Here is a 17,454-nt window from a genome sequence, read left to right on the forward strand (position 1 = left end):
ACCAAGAATACGTAATGAGGAAATATAGTCCCTTCAACAAATGATGTGGAAAAAAATGGATAACCATATGTAAAAGGAAGAAATTGGACTTTTGTCTTATACCACACAACAAAATCTACTCAAAATAAACTAACAAGTTAAATATAAGACCTGAAACTATAAAATTCCTAGCAGAAAACAGGGAAAAACCTTCTTGATATTGGTCCTGGTAATGACTTCACAGATATGACACCAAAAGCACCAGCAACAAAACAAACATAAACAAGTGGGACTACAGCAAACTAAAATACTTCTGCACAGAAAAAAAAAAAAAACATAAAACAATCAACAGACTGGAAAGGCAACCTAAGGAGTGGGAGAAAATGTTTGCATACCATACATGTGATAGGAGGTTATCTTCAAAATACATATGGAAACCTTACAACTCAACAGGCCAAAAAACTAATAACCTGATCAAAAAATTCGCTAAGGATTTGAACAGGCATTTCTCCAAGGAAGTCATGAAAATAGCCCATATGTATATGAAAAAATTCCATAATTATCAGGGAAGTGCAAGTCGAAGCCACAATATCACCTCAAATCTGTCACAACAAAGGCTTAAAGAGAGAGAAAGAGAGGGAGAGATAAGAGTTGGTGAAGATGTGGAGGAAAGGAAACCCCGCATGCTGTCGGTGGGAATGCAGAATGGTGCGACCAATATGGAAAATAGAATGGAGGTTCACCAAAAAATTAAAAATAGAACAACCGTATCATCCAGGAATCCTACTTCTGGGTATTTATCCGAAAGAATTTACATCGGGATCTCAAAGAGATATAAGCACTCCTATGGCCACTATAGCACTATTCACAATAGCCAAAATGTAGAGACAACCTAAATGTCTATTGACAGAAGAATTGATAAAGAAAAAATGTGGTATACACATACAATGGAATATTAGCCTTTAAAGAAAAGAGGGAAATTTTGCAATATGCACAACATGGGTAATCCTTGCAGACATGATGCTAAGGAAAATAAGCCAGTCAAGGAAACACAAATTGTGCATGATTCCATTTGTATGAGGTATCTAAAACAGTCAAATTCATGGAATCAAGGAGTAGAATAGAGGCTGCCAGGGGCTGGAGAGAATGGAAAATGGGAGTTACTAATCAGCAGGCATAAAGTTTCAGTAAAGCAAGATGAGTAAGTTTCTAGAGATCTGCTGGACAACACTGTACAGTCAAGAATATTATATTGCACACTTGAAAATTTGTTTAGCAGGTTGAGCTCATGTTAAGTATTCTTATCATATTAAAATTCCAAAAAAATATGGGGGAAACTAAAAGGATCATGGAGTTAGATGCCTATTGCTAAATTTATTGAAACTCTAGAAAGATAAGGAAAGACTAAGAACAATTAACTGGCAAGTGAAAGACCAGGAGCCTCATGCCAGCACCTGCAGGGTGGGCTCCAGCCTTGTAGAGGGCTGCCTGCCCCCAGCTCACACCCTCCTAGTGACTGGTGGGCAGGGGTGTAATTACCCAGCCTCTGGTCCTTGGATGGGGATGCACTGCGGGCCGGCTCCTGACAGAGCTGCTACCAGAGCCGTCAGTCCTGCTTCCTCCCCTGCCTCTCACAAGTTCATTGATCCCAAACGTGCATCCCAAACTCTGGCCTCTGCTTCTGGAAAACCCCACCTGCAACAGGTGCCCTAAAATGCTGTTTCTTTTTCCACTAAATTAAGAAAAATTATACACTACAAAAATACATTGTCTCAAAAGAAAGCACAGATGAACACAAGCTGTTTCAATTAATGAAAATCTTGTTTTGGAAATCTGTTTCTCAGTTATTTGGAGTGGGGGTGAATTTTTCCAAGATGCCCACTGCTTTGAAGAAATAATTACATTCTGTATTAGTTTTCTAGGCTTTCTGTAGCGAAGTAACACAAACTGGGTGGCTTAAAACAACAGATTCATTCTCAGTTCAGAGGCTAGAGTTGAAATCAAAGTGTTGCCAGGACATGCTCCCTCTCCTCGCTTCTGTGGGTGCTGGCAATCCTCAGTGGCACTTCTTGGCATGTGGCATGGCACCAGCCTCTGCCTCAGGCTTCACATGGCATTCTCCTCTGGATTTGTCCGGGTCTGTATTCTACTTCATATTGGATTAAGCATCCACCCAACTCCAGTATGACCTCACCTGAATTTACATCTGTAAAGACCCTATTCCCAAACAAGGTCATTGTCACAGAAAACAGGGGCTAGGACTTCAATTATCTCTTGTGAGGGACTGGAAAGGAAAAACTCCTGTCTGCTTCTTCTCTACTCTCAATACTTCTGACCACCAAATATGGAGGGAGGGAACACCAGGCAATTCTGCAACCCCAGCTGGGTATCCTACCATTCAAGTCAGTCCTGACCCTTCAGATGTCAATGTCAAGCCCAGGTTCTTACCTGTGCTTCTGACCGGCTGGCTACAAATCAGAGGTTCTCATGACCCTTTCTTTGGATTCAGCTAGTTTGCTAGAATGCCTCACGTAACTCAGAGAAATGTTTTACTTACTAGATTATTGGTTTACTATAAAGGACGTAAGTCAGACATACCCAGATAGAAGAGGTGCACAGGGTGAGGCTCGGGGGAGCAGTGTGGAGCTTAATGCCCCTCCAGGCCTGCCACTCTCCTTCCACATATTCACCAACCCTGAAGCTCCCTGAATCTTATCCTTCTGGGTTTTTATGGAAGCTTCATTATATAGATATGGTTGATTAAATCATTGGCACCAGTGGTTGCAGTCCCGCCTCTTCTCTCCCCAGAGGTCAGGGGTGGGTTGAGTTGGGGGTGGTGGCTGACGTTTCCAACCCTTGGCAACCAGCCCCCATCCTTAGGGACTTTCAAAAAGCTTCCTCATTAACATACACTCAAGTGTGTTGGGAAGGTGCTCCTTTATGAATTGTCAAAGACTCCTTTACTGTTCTAATCATTTGGGAAATTCCAAGGGTTTTAGGAACAATGTGTTAGAACAGGGATACAGACCAAATATAATATTTCTTATTATAAATCACAATATCAGAGGGGCACAATTCAATCTGTGACAGATTCTGTCCTAGACTAGCTTACTGAAGCCTATGTGAGCCCAATAATGCCAGATGATAGCCAGGACCCTGAAAATAATACTTACTGGAACTATTCCCACCATCACCACCCAACTTGCTTGATTCCTATAGATTCCCACCTATAGAAGGAGGTGGCTAAAAGCAGTGGCATGTTTGGGTCTTTAGATAAGAGAGGTGGAGGGAGTGAGGGAATTTGAGGTCTGAGAACAGGTCTTGCGACCCCTGGAGAGGAAGGAGGCTGTACCGCAGGGGAGAGGGCAGATGTTGGTGAGACACAGCACATGTAGTCCAGGCTTCCTGCACACAAAACATACCATGCTCCTGGGTGGGCCTTGTTAGCCAGGGCTTTGACTGAAGTGCAGGCCCAGAGTGGAGGGACACTGTGGTGGGGCATCCCGTGGTCCAAGGGAACACCTCCATTGTGCTGGTGGCCACAGCTCCAGGAGCAGATTTGGAAAGGAGTGTTGGGGGTGGCAGAAGATGGGGTGAAGGTGGGGGAGCAGCCATGCAGTCAAAGGCTGGCACATCTGGATAGCTACATTCATATAAAATATAAATATAGGCCGATTTAATAAAACAATAAGTTCCATGAACCAAAAATGGTCTCTGCCAATATATGATAAAACTAAGCATTTGTTAAGAGGTTTTGAAGTACATCACTGTTACAAAGCTGGGGTTTTGTCCAAGGTGGAATATTTCCTGATAAAATAGTCTAGATATACAAGCAATTAAGAGGGTGCTCTCAGTAGTCCAGACAAATGTGCTGATTCCCACATTGTACATGGAATTTTTATAGCTAATTTGTGGATAGAAAATAGCTTCAAATGTCTGTAGAAACTTGTCCCTTTCTTCAGAAAGAGCTGTGGCTAATTAGAATTTCCATTTGGTTGCTGCCTGACCTCTCAAAGGGCTTGTGAGCTATTAGGTGGTGTTCAAGCAATTTGTTTGGGGTATAAGAGTCGTTTTGCATCTACTTTGCATGAAAAAACATCAAACATGGTGTGGAAATATATTCATTTTATTAGGCAATTTAATACAATGGCACTGGTTTTCTTAGTCACCAATGGCTCTATGTAAAACAAAACTCTTGCCTCCTATTTAGTATTTTGGGATAATTAGAGATGCATTATTAATACAGTTGGGATGTTGTTTTTAAACTTGGTTAAATTAGGAAAGGAAGCAGTTAGTTATGCAGGTGAAATTTAACAAAAATATATGTAGAACTAAAATGTAAATAGTTGGCATAATTTAAAGAGTTGACCGTGAATCTACATCTGAATGTTTTCACCTGAAATGTACAACATAACCAGTCTATATATATATATATATATTTTACAGAACAGCCTCCTTTTCCTGCTCTTTTAACATTTGTGAGAGTAAACGAAATTCCATCTAAGTTTCAAACAAAAAAGTAGGTGTAAGAAGTAGTCAAAATTTAATTGGGGCAAAAATTCTACTCAGATTCAACCAAATGTTTAAATGGAATGTCTCCTTAATTATCTATACAATGACACAAAGAAGCTGTGGTTAATTAGAATATATAGCATATATTATACCTCTTATGAGTGTTAGCAAAGAGGTAATACATTTAAGTGGATCTATAAATCTCCTTCCCTAAGTGACTAAATTGGATTACAAGGTATAAAGATAGGTGAGGATAAACTTCCATGCCATTAAAACTATGGAAAATTTTGGAAAAATCATGGTATTTAAAAAATTACTTAAAAATTATTTCCAGCATTATAGAAAATGAGTTTTGTGATAATACAGGAGTAATTTTGGGCCTTTTGCAAATTACCAAAACTTGTCCTGATTCACATTTTTTTGACCTACCAACCAATTTAAAGGGCATTTAGAAGGGAGGAAGGTGAATTGAAAGTTAGAATTAATTCTGGAATCCTGCCAGAATTTGGGGTTGGAGTTGTGACAGTTTCTGTGAAGTTTATCTGAGTAAATGTTAAATGTAGTTTGACACTTAAGCTTGTGTCCGAAACTGGGGAGACCTGGGGTTCTTACTAACTTTTTATGAACAGTGAAATTGACATGGAACTGCATGGGCCACATTTTCCCTTGACTCACTGAGAAAAATGGATGGCAACTCTGAGTAAGAGACACAAGCAATCTGGGGATGTTGGGGGTGGGCAGGGCAGGCCCAGTGGGGCTGAGCTGAAGAAAACACTCAAAAGCATGGCTCCTACAATTTTGGAAAATAGAAGGTGCTGCAGTGATAGCTTATCTTGTGGGGTCCCGTATGTCCCTGAAGTGCTGCTGCTCTGAGGACCTGAACTCCAAGCCGGCCTGGCTTCTTAAGGCTTAGGCCTGGAACTGCAATGGTGTGCTTCCACTGTGTCTTATTGGTAAAAGCCAAAGACATGGTGCCCTTTTAGAATCAAGGGGAATGGGACTCCCCAAATAGTGAATACCAAGGGGAAGTTCACTGGAGGCTACAACTACAACAGCGCTATGCTCAATGGGACTCACGGGATTCTGATGTCTGGTTCACTTCTGAGCTGTTTGCTGGACCACCTGCCTTCCTCAGCTGACACTCTCACAGAGAACTTGATATGAATAGTGTGACTGGTCAGAGCCTTCACCAGCTCTGGGTAGGTTTAGGACAAGTTTATCCCTATTATTCTTCTGCGAAGGATACTGAGGATGGCGAAGCCCTGTGAAGGTTGCCAGAAGGTTTGCAGCCGGTTGGGAGGCCTGGGTGCTGAGGCAAGAGAGGACATGACTTTCATGCAACATTTCTCGGGGAGAGGGTACGGAAACTGGGGTCAGCGCAGGAGTCAGAGATAGCCAAAGCGCAGCCCCTGGCTTTAAGGAGGCGACCCTGCCCTCCGTGGAGCTCCCCCCGCCCCGCCCCGAGTTTTGTCTTAAAGTTTAAACAAGTATCAGCCAATGTCCTCTGTCCCTTTCTACTGCAGCTCTAACCGCTGTATTGGCTTGACTTCCCAGTCAGCTTTCCTCGTCGGGCTGTGGGCGAGGCCCAGTTGCCCTTCCAAATGTACAGATAGCGAGGGGCGCATTGGCCCGCGGGGTGGTCCAGCTGGGACTCCTGGAGACCCAGCCAGACCCCTCCACTTCTGAGCAGCTGCAAACCCCAGCTTCCATATCCCCTTGGCTGCCCTCTCCCCTCCGTGTTCTTTTTATTTCTGGAAAGAATTGGGGTCCCCTTCCCTCATCCCCTTCCCCCAAACACAAACTCCCCTTTAAGAGAACTTGGCGCTGCCCCCGGCCCGGGGACAGCCACCTGGCCTCGTTCCCCTTCTCGCGACCTCCTCCCCATCACTGTGAGCACTATCTGGGCATTTGGACGTCGGGGTCGTCCTCTCTTTCTCTGACCGCCCCGCCCGGGTCACCGCCAAGCCCCGCGCGCCCCGCGTGGGCTCTGTCGCTTTAAGCCGGTGCTGCCGCCGCGCCCCTCCTCCCCGCGCCGGGCGCGGGGCTGCTCCCGCCGCCCTCCCCGCCCCTCCTCTGCGCTGCTGCTCGTCCTCCCCGCTCCTCCTCTGCGCTGCTGCTCTTCCACTCCCGCTCCTGCTCGCCGCCGCTCTGCTCCCCGCAGCTTCCCGGCCGCGCAGCCATGGCCGACATCAAGACGGGCATCTTCGCCAAGAACGTCCAGAAGCGACTCAACCGCGCGCAAGAGAAGGTCAGAAGCGGGAAGCGAACGGGCGGCGGCGAGGGCCGGGCCGGCTGGGGTGAGGGTGGGGGACAGAGGAGGCAGGGCTGGGGGCGCGGGGACGCCTGCCCTCCGCCGCGGCCACTGCAGCAGGGCGCAGGCGGGGAGGAGGGAGCGCAGGACGCGCAGGACGCGCAGCCCTGCCCGCGGAGGCGCGGGGAGTGCACGGGGCCCCGCTCCTCGACCCCCACGCGGTGGCCGCCCTGCGCGCCCGCCAGGGCAGGAGCCTGGATCCCAGAGGCAGGTGCGGCGGGTCGGCAGCGGCCGCCCGGGCGGAGCGCATCCCTTCCGTCCTCGCTCCGGGCTCGCCCGCGGGCAGCTGGTAGCGACGCGGCCCGCAGGTCCGGGCACTAGCTGGCTGCAGCTGTTCTCCCCCCGGGGGCTTTCCTGGGTACTTGGGCGCACTGGACACCACCGATTGGGACAGAAGCTCCTCGAAATCTCTGCTTGACTCAAGAAGGCTGATCGCGAAAAACCAGCGTCTTTAATGCAGCGCTGCGGAGTGAATCATGGAGTTCGAAAGAGAGGGCTAGATACACACTTTTCTTTTTTTCTTTTTTTTCTGGAGGGTTGGGGTGGGGTGGTCTATGTGTGTGAGCCCCTTTTGACGCCAGTGCCCTTCTCTGGAAGGTCAAAAAATTTATGACCTGATCCTAACAGTTCTTTGCGCATTCCTGTACAAAGGAGGACGTTTTATTGCATTAAAAAATCTATATTGGATGGTTTGGGTTCTTTGGTGTTTCACAAGTCCCTCAGTAAATTGCCCACATTAATTAAATTTTCTCCTCTGTTAGATGGGCACGATTGCATCCCAAGTCTATACCAAGAACAGCCCTGAACAGTCGGAGAGGTCTTGTACCAGACATAGGTCTTGGCTGGCTTCCCTGACGACTGCTTGCCAGCACGAGGTTTTCATTTGTGTCCCGAGCAAAGGACATTCATTTTGTAGCTTAAGCACTTGAAAGTGGACACTGGCTAACGAGCCCTTTGGTTTGTATCAGTTGAACGGTGTTCTCTTTCACGTGGCAGTATTTTCCATCCCTGGGATTCTGGGTGTTCAGCGTTTTCCTGTTTCACTGGAAGTCAAGTTTGCCGCGTTGCTCACTACCAGTGTATTTCCCTCTTCATCCAGGCTCCGGCTGCCTCCCAGTTCCCACTGACCCCGAGGAGCTGAGTAGAAGGGGGCTCTGATCCCTTTTCTTGTCCCCGGGCCCGGAGGCTCAGTGGCTGCCTGCAGTCTCTCCTACACATGCACACTCCCAGTGCAGTAAGAGGATTGTATTTCTTTTAATAACTACCCAAGCTCCTCCTGAACTAACCTGATCCTGCTACTGCCACTTCTTGGGCAGCTGAATTAGCAAGGCTTCCTGCCCCTTTCCAGTGCCTGGTGACTTGTCCAGAAGGTAGCCAGGATCTGCTGGGATCCCTGCCACATTTCGTGATTGTTCTTCCATACTTCATTTTACCCACTTGTAGATATTCCAACCCCCCCACGCCCCTTTCCAAGTAATTACTTGAATCTTTCGTCTGAGGCTGTTCATTGAATTTACTTTCCATCTGTGAAGGAATTTAGTGATATAGGCTGCCTTTCCACATATTAAATTATTTCTTAATCTAGGTCACCAGCTGTTAATATGCCAAAAATAAATGAAAGGAATATGTAATCTGACAGAGCATTCAAGCCCTTATGAATTGTTGAAAACTCACTTTTTCATTTTTAAGGTCAAGTGGTACTGTGATTGTGGTTGTGGATGGTGGTCACTGTTCTACAGGAGTGGAGCAGGGCTTCTAAGGAAGCCTTAGAGTGGGGCCTCAAGCGTCCTGTTTGCTTCCCTGGGGAAAGCTGCTCGTAAAAAGTGCCTGCTGTACCTGGTGTAAGGGCTTTAGACACCAAGAGACTGAGAGTATGGGTTCTGCCCCTGGGTAAATTCTGTCCCCTTTCTGAGCCTGTGTAGCACAAGGGAAAAGAGCATATGTGAATCCAGGTTAGCCCAAAAAGAAGCTTCTGGAGAATGGAAAGCACAGTATGTTGCCATTGCAGGCTTCATTAGATATCCCCCCAGTGATTCCTTCTTGGCATCTTTGCTCTCTTCCTCTTCTCCAATGCACAGATGCTCCACTGTAATGACAATGTGCACATACATTCTTGAGATCTTTTGCTCCTTATTTTTACAACCAGATTTTCTCCAGAGAGAATCCACTCCCTTGAATTTCTCATCATCTGTGCTCCACCTAACAGCTTGCATGTATTTTGGATCCAAATGCATGACTAAAACTGGTCTTTGAGGTGTTATTATGTTTTTTATAAATTTAAAATACATTTTTTCATGAAGTCTATGACAGTTCATTGGAGAAAGAGTGAAATATACATATAGGCAAAAAACAAACAAAGAAACCCCAACCAAACAAAAACCCACACCAACAAATTAGGACACTTATAATTCTACCACCCAGAGATTTCACTATCATTTGATGTGTATTCCGGCAGGTCTTTTTCTATATGTATGTGTATATTTTTATACAGCAAAACCAGGCTCTTACTATAAGTTTTGTAACCTGTTTATTTTATGATCATTCTTCAATATGTGTATATATTTTTCATCAGCATTTTAAATGACTGAACTGTTTTAGAATGCATGGATTTTAATGAATCCTATATATTTTGGACGTCCAGTTTCCAATGTTTCTGTGTATAAACAAATCAGTGAGTACACTTGTAGGCAAAATGTACATACCCTTTAGTATTTCCTTAGATGAATTCCTGGAAGAAGAATTATTGTGTCAAGGTATGCTTATTTTTTATTATAGCTACATTGTCTTTCAGAAAGGTCATATCGATTTATATTCTCACCAGCAGTCCATGAGATACTTGCCAGTTCTGAATAGTCATGTCTTAAACAATCTTTAGTTCTGTCGTTGGAAACGATTAGTTCCTATTTATTTCATTTGTTTGATACTTAGAAATCAAACATTATGTTTTATGTATATTTGCTTAAATCTTATCAGTTGGCTTTGTATGGTTTCTCTTTTGGGTGTCAAACTAGTCAGGATCCTGCCACTTTTTAAGTATAGACACTCAGTTCAAATTGGTTTAAGGAATAAAGGGAATTAATTATAAAAAAATATGGTTCTGGCACATATAAGTTTGAATGAGATTTTAATATATAAATAAATATTTGTATTAAACTGTATAATATAAATTTCTGCATATATGTGTGTGTTATATGTATCAATTCACTTGAGTGTATGAAGTAGTTACTATCCTCATTTTGTAGATGAGGAAGAGGTTAAATGACATGCCCAAGGTCACCTAATTAGTAAGTAGTAAAGCCAAAGTTTGAACTCGGGTGTCCAGTGCTTTCCCATTACATGACAATGGCTCTTACAATGATGAAAAGGGTGGAGTACAAACTTCAGACCTGCATGGAGCCAGGGGCTCCACCACAGCCATCAGGCCCAGTTGCTCCTCCCTGACTGTCACCTCTGTCCGTTTTGTCACCCACATGCATGGGCAGGTTCTTGCTTGGTGGCAAAAGGACTGCCTGCGGCTATAGCCAAGAATGTGTCTTTCTGTCAACACTTACAGAGAACTCCTCAGTATAAACTAGCTCTCATTGGCCCCAACTGGGCCATGGGCTTATCCCTGGAAGAAAAAATCTCTCTCTGGCCAAGAATTGAGCTTGAGTCACAAGCTTCTACCAAAGCTGGGATGGAGAACTTGCTCCTCAACCTCTTGGTCTGGGCGTGGAGGAGGGGGAATCAGCACAGGGGAGGAATGGGTGCTGTCCTGGCAAAATGAAAGGTGTCCAGTGAGGTATACTTCGAAGGCCCTCTTGGTCCCATGCTTATATACATAAGCACATATTTAATAATTTATGATTTAATATTTATTTACAAACTCCCTATCAAATTAATATATGTAGTTTAAAATATCAAGTATTAGTAAAAGGCTTATGAAAAATGGCAGGCCCCTCCTTTTTCCTCCTGTCCTCAGCCACTAGTCTTTTTCTCCAGAGGAATCTGTTATTAACCACAACTTCTCTTAAAAATATGCTTATATAACTACTTATTGATCTGTCTTTTCCTGTTTGGTGAAGATAGGGAAAGATTAAGCTGTCTTAATTCATCCCTCTACTTCTATACCACCCAATCATGTATTATAGCAAAAGCTGTTGATTGCTGAGGATTGTATTTTTAATAATTAAAGTGCAGTATTGATTTGAATGAAATATATCAATCTTAAGTATTCAGTTTGATGATTTTTTATGTTTATGGATATCTGTATAGTTACCACCCAGGTCAAGTTATAAAACATTTCTGTGGTACCAGATACCCATCGTCCTTCATGCCTCTCTGGTCTTTGTCTATTATGTCTTACCTTTTTAGTTCTTCCACTGTTACTTCCCTGATGAACATCTTTTCATGTACTTGTTGGTAATTTGATATTTTCTTTTGTGAAGTGTCTCTTAAAATCTTTTGCCTGTGATTTTTATTTAGGTTGCTTCTTACTTTACTATTGATTGTAGAAGTTCTTTTATATTCAGAATATGAGTCCTTTGTCAGATAGACATTTTGCAAATATTTTCTCCCAGAAAGTAACTTGTCTTTTTTACTTTCTTAATGTGCCCTTTGATGAGCTGAAGTTTAACATTTTTATGAAGTCTTATCTGATGATTAAGGTTTTCATTTAGCTGTTTGTTTTCTCTGGAGTTAATAATTACCCCCAACCCCCACCCCACCTTTTGCTATTTTTTAATCAACTATTCAGAATTATTTGTTCTTGCTTAGAATATTATTATCAAAGGCTCAGCATATCAGATAATGTAATTGTAGTGCTTTCTCCAATTGAAGGATCCCTCTGCTGCCCTTCTGGAGCCTCTGTCTTTTTGCTGTAATCTGGAATGATTTTTCTTTTCTAGGCCTGCTGCACAGCTGTCGTCCTGTGTTTTTTCTTGCCACTGTTGGGGTCAACAAAGGGACCTGAAGGCTCATCTAGTCTATATTCCCAGGCTTTTAAATAGCCCCCTGTTGTCAGTGCAGTGTTTCACCCTCACTTTCTGCTGTACTTGGTTCCAAGTGTACAGATTCCAAGCCTGAGTGTGTTTGTGTGTGTGACTCTGCAGTGAGAATTGCCTGCTTTTTCATTGTTGCCCTGTAAGGCACTTTCTCCTCCCCTCCCCTCCCTCCCTCCGTCCTTTCTTCCTTCCTCTATCCTGCTCAGTTGCTGCCACACTTCCACCCTCTTTTCTGCTTCTGTGAAATGTGTTGAACCCTCTCATCCACTAATGATGCCTCCCCTGGTTTTGTCCTGGTATGTTCATACCTTTTTTGTTCCTTGACTGTGAATTTAGTTGGTTTTGGGGAGAAGACAGTAATGAACACATTCAGTCAAAAGCTTTTTTACTTAAATATTTAATCCCTCTGGGATTTATTTACTTTTGTCCATCTTCTTATATTTGTGAAATCCAGTGGTACTTATTTGGTCTTAACTCTTTTGACCTCTATGCAATATATTTAAATTGGTGGAGAGCTTTAAACGTTTTTTAACGTTTAAATATTTTTTGAAACATGACTCTAGTAAGCAGGGAAACCTTTGGTATGTCACAGTACTAATCTCTCTAGGCATTTTTTTTTCTTGGTTTTAATAAGACATTTACACTATTTAAATTCTAAGGATGTGTTCAGCTTGATATTCTGTGTGCCAGCTTATCTGCCCCAAGTGATTATTACATAATAGTCTTAGGTATGATTTTTGTCATGCCTTATATATTCCCAACTACACTGGGAGTCCTTGAAGATAAGGACCAAATGAATTGTATGTATTCACTGACGATTTGACTTTTGTATTCTTGCTTGTTTATATCCCACCCCTGTAAACACTGTTGTCTTTAAGCATCCCCACCCATTATTCTTTCTTTGACTTCAGTGAAATTATTTGAGGGGTGTGACTGCGTATCACTGTCGCTTGCTTGGCTGTTTTATCAAGGTGCTACATCCGCTAAGATTACCAGTTCTTCTCCTGGCAGGAGCTCCGCCAGTATAGATTGAAACTGTCATTTTGTAAGTAAGTCAGTCAAATGTTGGTAGAGTCACGTGGTTCAGCCCAGTATGAATTGTGTGATGTGGTCAGAACAGCAGTGTAGTCTCCTTCCATGTGCCTCATCATGTGATATGTGTGGGTGTTTTTTTTTTTTTTTAATTGTTGCCTTGTTGATGCCCACAGTTAGATTTGTTCTCAACGAGAAACACGTGGATGGTGTTTGTGTGTGCCTGTGTGTGTGCCTATTATATACAAAGAGAGTGGGAGAGGGAAGACCCTGCTCTGCTGAGGGGATTCTTCTCGTGGGACCCAGAGCCTTCCTTGTCTGTAGAAGAGTATCTTATATGACCGTATTACATCTGCCGACACCTGGAGACCGAGTCACTGAGGCAATCCAGGCTTTCCCCTTTTACGATCCTCTGAAGACCTTCTGATTGTCTGCTTCTACATTGCACAACCTTATACCTTCTCTTCCTCCAAGATCATTTTCTCTGGCAGTGTTAGAAACCACCAAAATTAAAAATAACACTTGTGAAGACATGCTTAACAGATAAGGTTTCCTTTTTTTAAAAAACACAGATACACATACACCCATGCCTTCTTATTTCTCCAGGAATGAATACAATAGGGAGTCAGAAGTGAACTCAGATTGTAACACCAGTAAAAGTTACCATTCTCCTTTACAACATATAATGTGTGTCTATGTGATTCAGAAGTCATACTTTGTAAGTCAGCTTGTTTATGGACCAGCATTACTTAAAATACCTGAAATACTTGTATAAATAATGTGGTCCACTTCACTTGGGGTGTATAATTAGATCCCATTTCTTTGACTATTCGAAGTAAATGATTTCAGTACCCCATCCAATGTCTCATGAGAATCTCTTACTCCTCCTTGGGGTCCTTGTGTCATCATGACTCAGAAACCCTATGTGGAGTTTCCCCATTCTCAAGGAGTTAAGGTGGTTTTTACTATGGCCTTACGGAAAAGGGTCCCCATAACTTACCCAGCATTTGAATGTCGCTCTTGTCCCCTGGTGAGCACTGCAGTGAGGAAGGAATGTAGGGCCTCACCTAGTTCTCACTGTGAAGGCAGAGCAGGTCCCCTCGGTCTTGAGGGTCACAGTCAGCCGTGGTCCCTCTGTACCACAAGCACGCCGGAGCCCCGGTGCATGAGCTCCTTATTCATGGGCTACCATTTCCAAATATACTTGCACATATACACATAGCCCCATGACGCCAGGGCTCCTCAGGACAGATTTAATGTCAGTAAACACTAGAGTGTTAGTTCCCTTCTGTTCTGCTCCACTCTATTCCATTTTTAAGAAAATGCTTCTGGGGAAATACCAAATTGATTTCATGCCTGCAGTTTGAACCTACTGCCCTAGGGGACCCCCAGCATCCTTCTCTGTAAGTTGACTTTCTTTGGGGACATTTCAGTCCGTTTAAGGATGCGTGTGTGTGTGTGTGTGTGTGTGTGTGTGAGTGTGTGATTACATTTCAGACAAAAAATACTGTGAAGCACCCAGGGAGGGAAAGAGTATTTAAAAAAATGATATGTTATCCTGACTTTTTGAAGTCTTAAGAATTTCCACTTTGCTGTTCAAACACAATTTTTAATTTTTCTAGCCATTTAATATGGGGACATCTGAGTAGAACTCCTGAAGAAATAAGTGGGCGCGTGGGCTTCTGTGAAGATAACACATGTAAAGACTTCTTGTATTGCAGATATAATTTCCTAGACATTGTCAATAATAGCTTAACATTTACAGAATGAAAATGCCATCCTCACAGAGTTCAAGGGATTTACCCATGAAAGAATATAATAAGACTGTATACACAGCATTATGCAGCATTAAAGTGACAGTTATCACAGTTCCCTGAGAATATATCGACGGGCCAACTTTTCATATAGAAATGCTGAAACTTCATCTTTACTGATTTGTAATCTAAATTTAAGCATAGTACTAAAGTAGATATACCTCTTGAATATACAATAAGCAAATCTCTTAATAAGAATAAGGTCAGGTGAGGCCATGGATAGATCTTAGTTTTGAATATTTGCTATGCTATCATCAGATCAATTTTGATTGCCCTGAAGCTACTTAGAACAGATGTGCAAAATCAGAAAACCACTATTTTAGCCATTTTCACCTTATTCTCATATGGTTATGGAGTTGGCAGTTCAGTTCATAAGTGGAAAGAAACTGAATATATCTACATCTGTATATATCTTTCTCTATTTTCAAATGCCTAGAATGATTTAATGAAATGCACATGCGCCCCTACATAAGTGCACTTTTATTATGGCACCTACCACTTGTTGAGTAAAGGATGCTAAATTTACATACTCTAATAGTTATGTATTCTATTGTGAAGTCAATCTGGTAGCAGTCTTTCATTCCTTTAGAATCATTTATTAAAAATCTGATGTGTTAAAGTCCCTTGGTAGATACTCATAATATAGAGGTCAACAAGGCTGTCCTGGTTGAGCATAGAGACCAGCAGGGGTTGGTAGAGATAAACCTTTGAACATACTAATAACCACATAGTAAGCAATGACAAATCATAACTAGAAATACTGGGAGGAGAAAAAATAATCAGTTTTCTTTTATGTAACTGGGGAACTTAACTGGGATGAGAGAAGTGGGTGCACTTACTTCCTCAGGTAGGTGTACCCACTTCTCCCATCCTAGTTAAGTTCCCCAGTTACCTTATCCAAAGGGTAAGTTGTACCCATCTAGGCAAGAAGAGTTGGATGTGGTTATGGCATCAGGAGACATTCCATGCATCAGACTCTTTTCCTTTATTTAATCAAACTAGACAAAAATAAGAGCTGTAGGATACAGCTATAGAATCAGCTGTGAGCACTGGCTTTATAAATGGTCTCTCCTGCCATTTGCAAAATTAATGAGGCAAAAAACAGACCCGGTTGGGATGCTCCCACTGTAGTAGCAATCCCTCTTGAATGATTGGATTTTTACCCTCACATGCTGAGGGGTCCTTGTGGGGCAGAGTTCTCCCCTGACACAGAGACAGGACACTGGATCAGAGCTGACTCAGTCTTGCCAATGGGTTTCAGCCCCGGGCAAGTTCATTATGGATTCAGTGTGACCAAAGAAATGACAGTAGAATGTTCTTGGGGTGAAAGGGTTTATTACCCGGCTTGTTCTTCTGGTGGTAGGTCAGCACTAGCGTCTCTGCCTCTGCCAAGGGCACTGGGCCAAGCTCTTTATATATAATATATAATATTATATATATATAGATTATATGTAGTTATATAATCTATATATATAATAGTGCTTATTGCCTATGGGTGTGGAAGCAGTAGCCTAGCAACAGGCCAGTTACATCATCAAGTGGTTTAGGTTCAGTGAGGATCCTGGCCATAGGAACCCCAACTTTCCCCACACTCACCCTCTGAATTATCAATCATACAAAGATCCTTTTGTAGAACAGCAGCAAGCTCCAGCCCAATCTGCTTTCATGAATTTGTAGGGTCTCATCATAAACCTTCAGAAATTCAAAATAAAAATGAAAGCCCTTATAAAATTCGTAAGTGCCACCCATCTAGAAATCTTGGCTTGTCTTTAAAATGTTTGATTGTACTTGGACTCCCAACATTTAATGAGGGAGAGGGAAAGGGGCAGAGAATGTGGAGAACACAGGTGGTTAAGCCCGGCACCAGCCTGACTGTGCTGTGGGCATTAACTAGATTATTTTGCAGGCAGTGGTCTTGAATTTAAGAGTCACCTGTTTGAGGTGCTTTGCAGCTTGGGAAGAGTCTTAAATTTGGAAGCAAGTCTTTTGTAGCAGACAGTCTCTTCCTCTACCTAATAATGGTGGCTAGTGGTTGAGTAGCATAGGTGGTCCAAACTGTGAAAGGATGTCCCGTTTTGTGGCGCAACCTAGAACAGAGCAATACCTTTCACATGCCCTAGAATAACTTGGTACTTGAGACATCAGTACAAGAAGTCCTGCTTCCTTTGTCTGTGTATTTCTGTACCAAAATATCAGCTTCCTGCCTGCTCTCTGTTTAGTGGGTTCTTCCCTGAGTCTATGAGAAAATGATGTCGAGACTTTTCTTCCCGTTCCTCCAGGAAATGCTTGTGATCATGGGGACCACTAGCATTCCAAAACATGGATAGGTCCTGGGGACCTATACTGGCCTATAGTTGCTCCTGTCCAGCATGGAGAATGAATCCAGAAATGAGGTACCTCCAGGGCAGTGTTTTCTCAAAGTGTAGTCAGGAATATTTGGTGGGGGTGGAGGGAAGTTAAAATGTAGATTCCTGGGCCTAGTTACAAACTTCACAGAACATATTAAGATGTGGGAATATGCATTTTTAATAACTTCCTCTCGTAGTTAAAGGCTTAATGAAGTTTGCAAAGCATAGTGCTTGAGAGAAGGGGACTTGGTTGAGATTCTGTGGTAGTTACGAGCTCCTAGGTCCATGTCAGGGTTATGATATGGAGAGTTAGGACTTCCCAGTGACTATACATTTATCTTGAATGCAGAAAAGAGAGAAAGGTGAAAAGCAGTGCCCTAAGGAAAGCTTAAAAAATACCCATGTGCTTAAAATAGCCTACTTAAATTTCAAAAAAATAACCCAGCTTTGTTGAAGCCAAATTGGAGATGTTTCAC

The 17,454-nt window shown here is 42.9% G+C and overlaps 1 protein-coding gene across 2 annotated transcripts in view; it reads left to right on the forward strand.

Moving 5' to 3' along the window:
* Positions 1–6,541: 6,541 nt before the first annotated feature.
* Positions 6,542–17,454, forward strand: part of AMPH (amphiphysin) — a 228,175-nt gene continuing 217,262 nt past the window's right edge. For both annotated transcript variants that reach the window (XM_036918931.2, XM_036918932.2), the window contains exon 1: positions 6,542–6,739. In XM_036918931.2, coding sequence (XP_036774826.2) covers positions 6,671–6,739 — 69 coding nt within the window. In that variant the 5' untranslated portion in view covers positions 6,542–6,670. The remainder of the gene's footprint in view (positions 6,740–17,454) is intronic.

This window comes from Manis pentadactyla, chromosome 7 (genome assembly GCF_030020395.1).
Source record: "Manis pentadactyla isolate mManPen7 chromosome 7, mManPen7.hap1, whole genome shotgun sequence".
In the NCBI taxonomy this organism is placed as follows: domain Eukaryota; kingdom Metazoa; phylum Chordata; class Mammalia; order Pholidota; family Manidae; genus Manis; species Manis pentadactyla.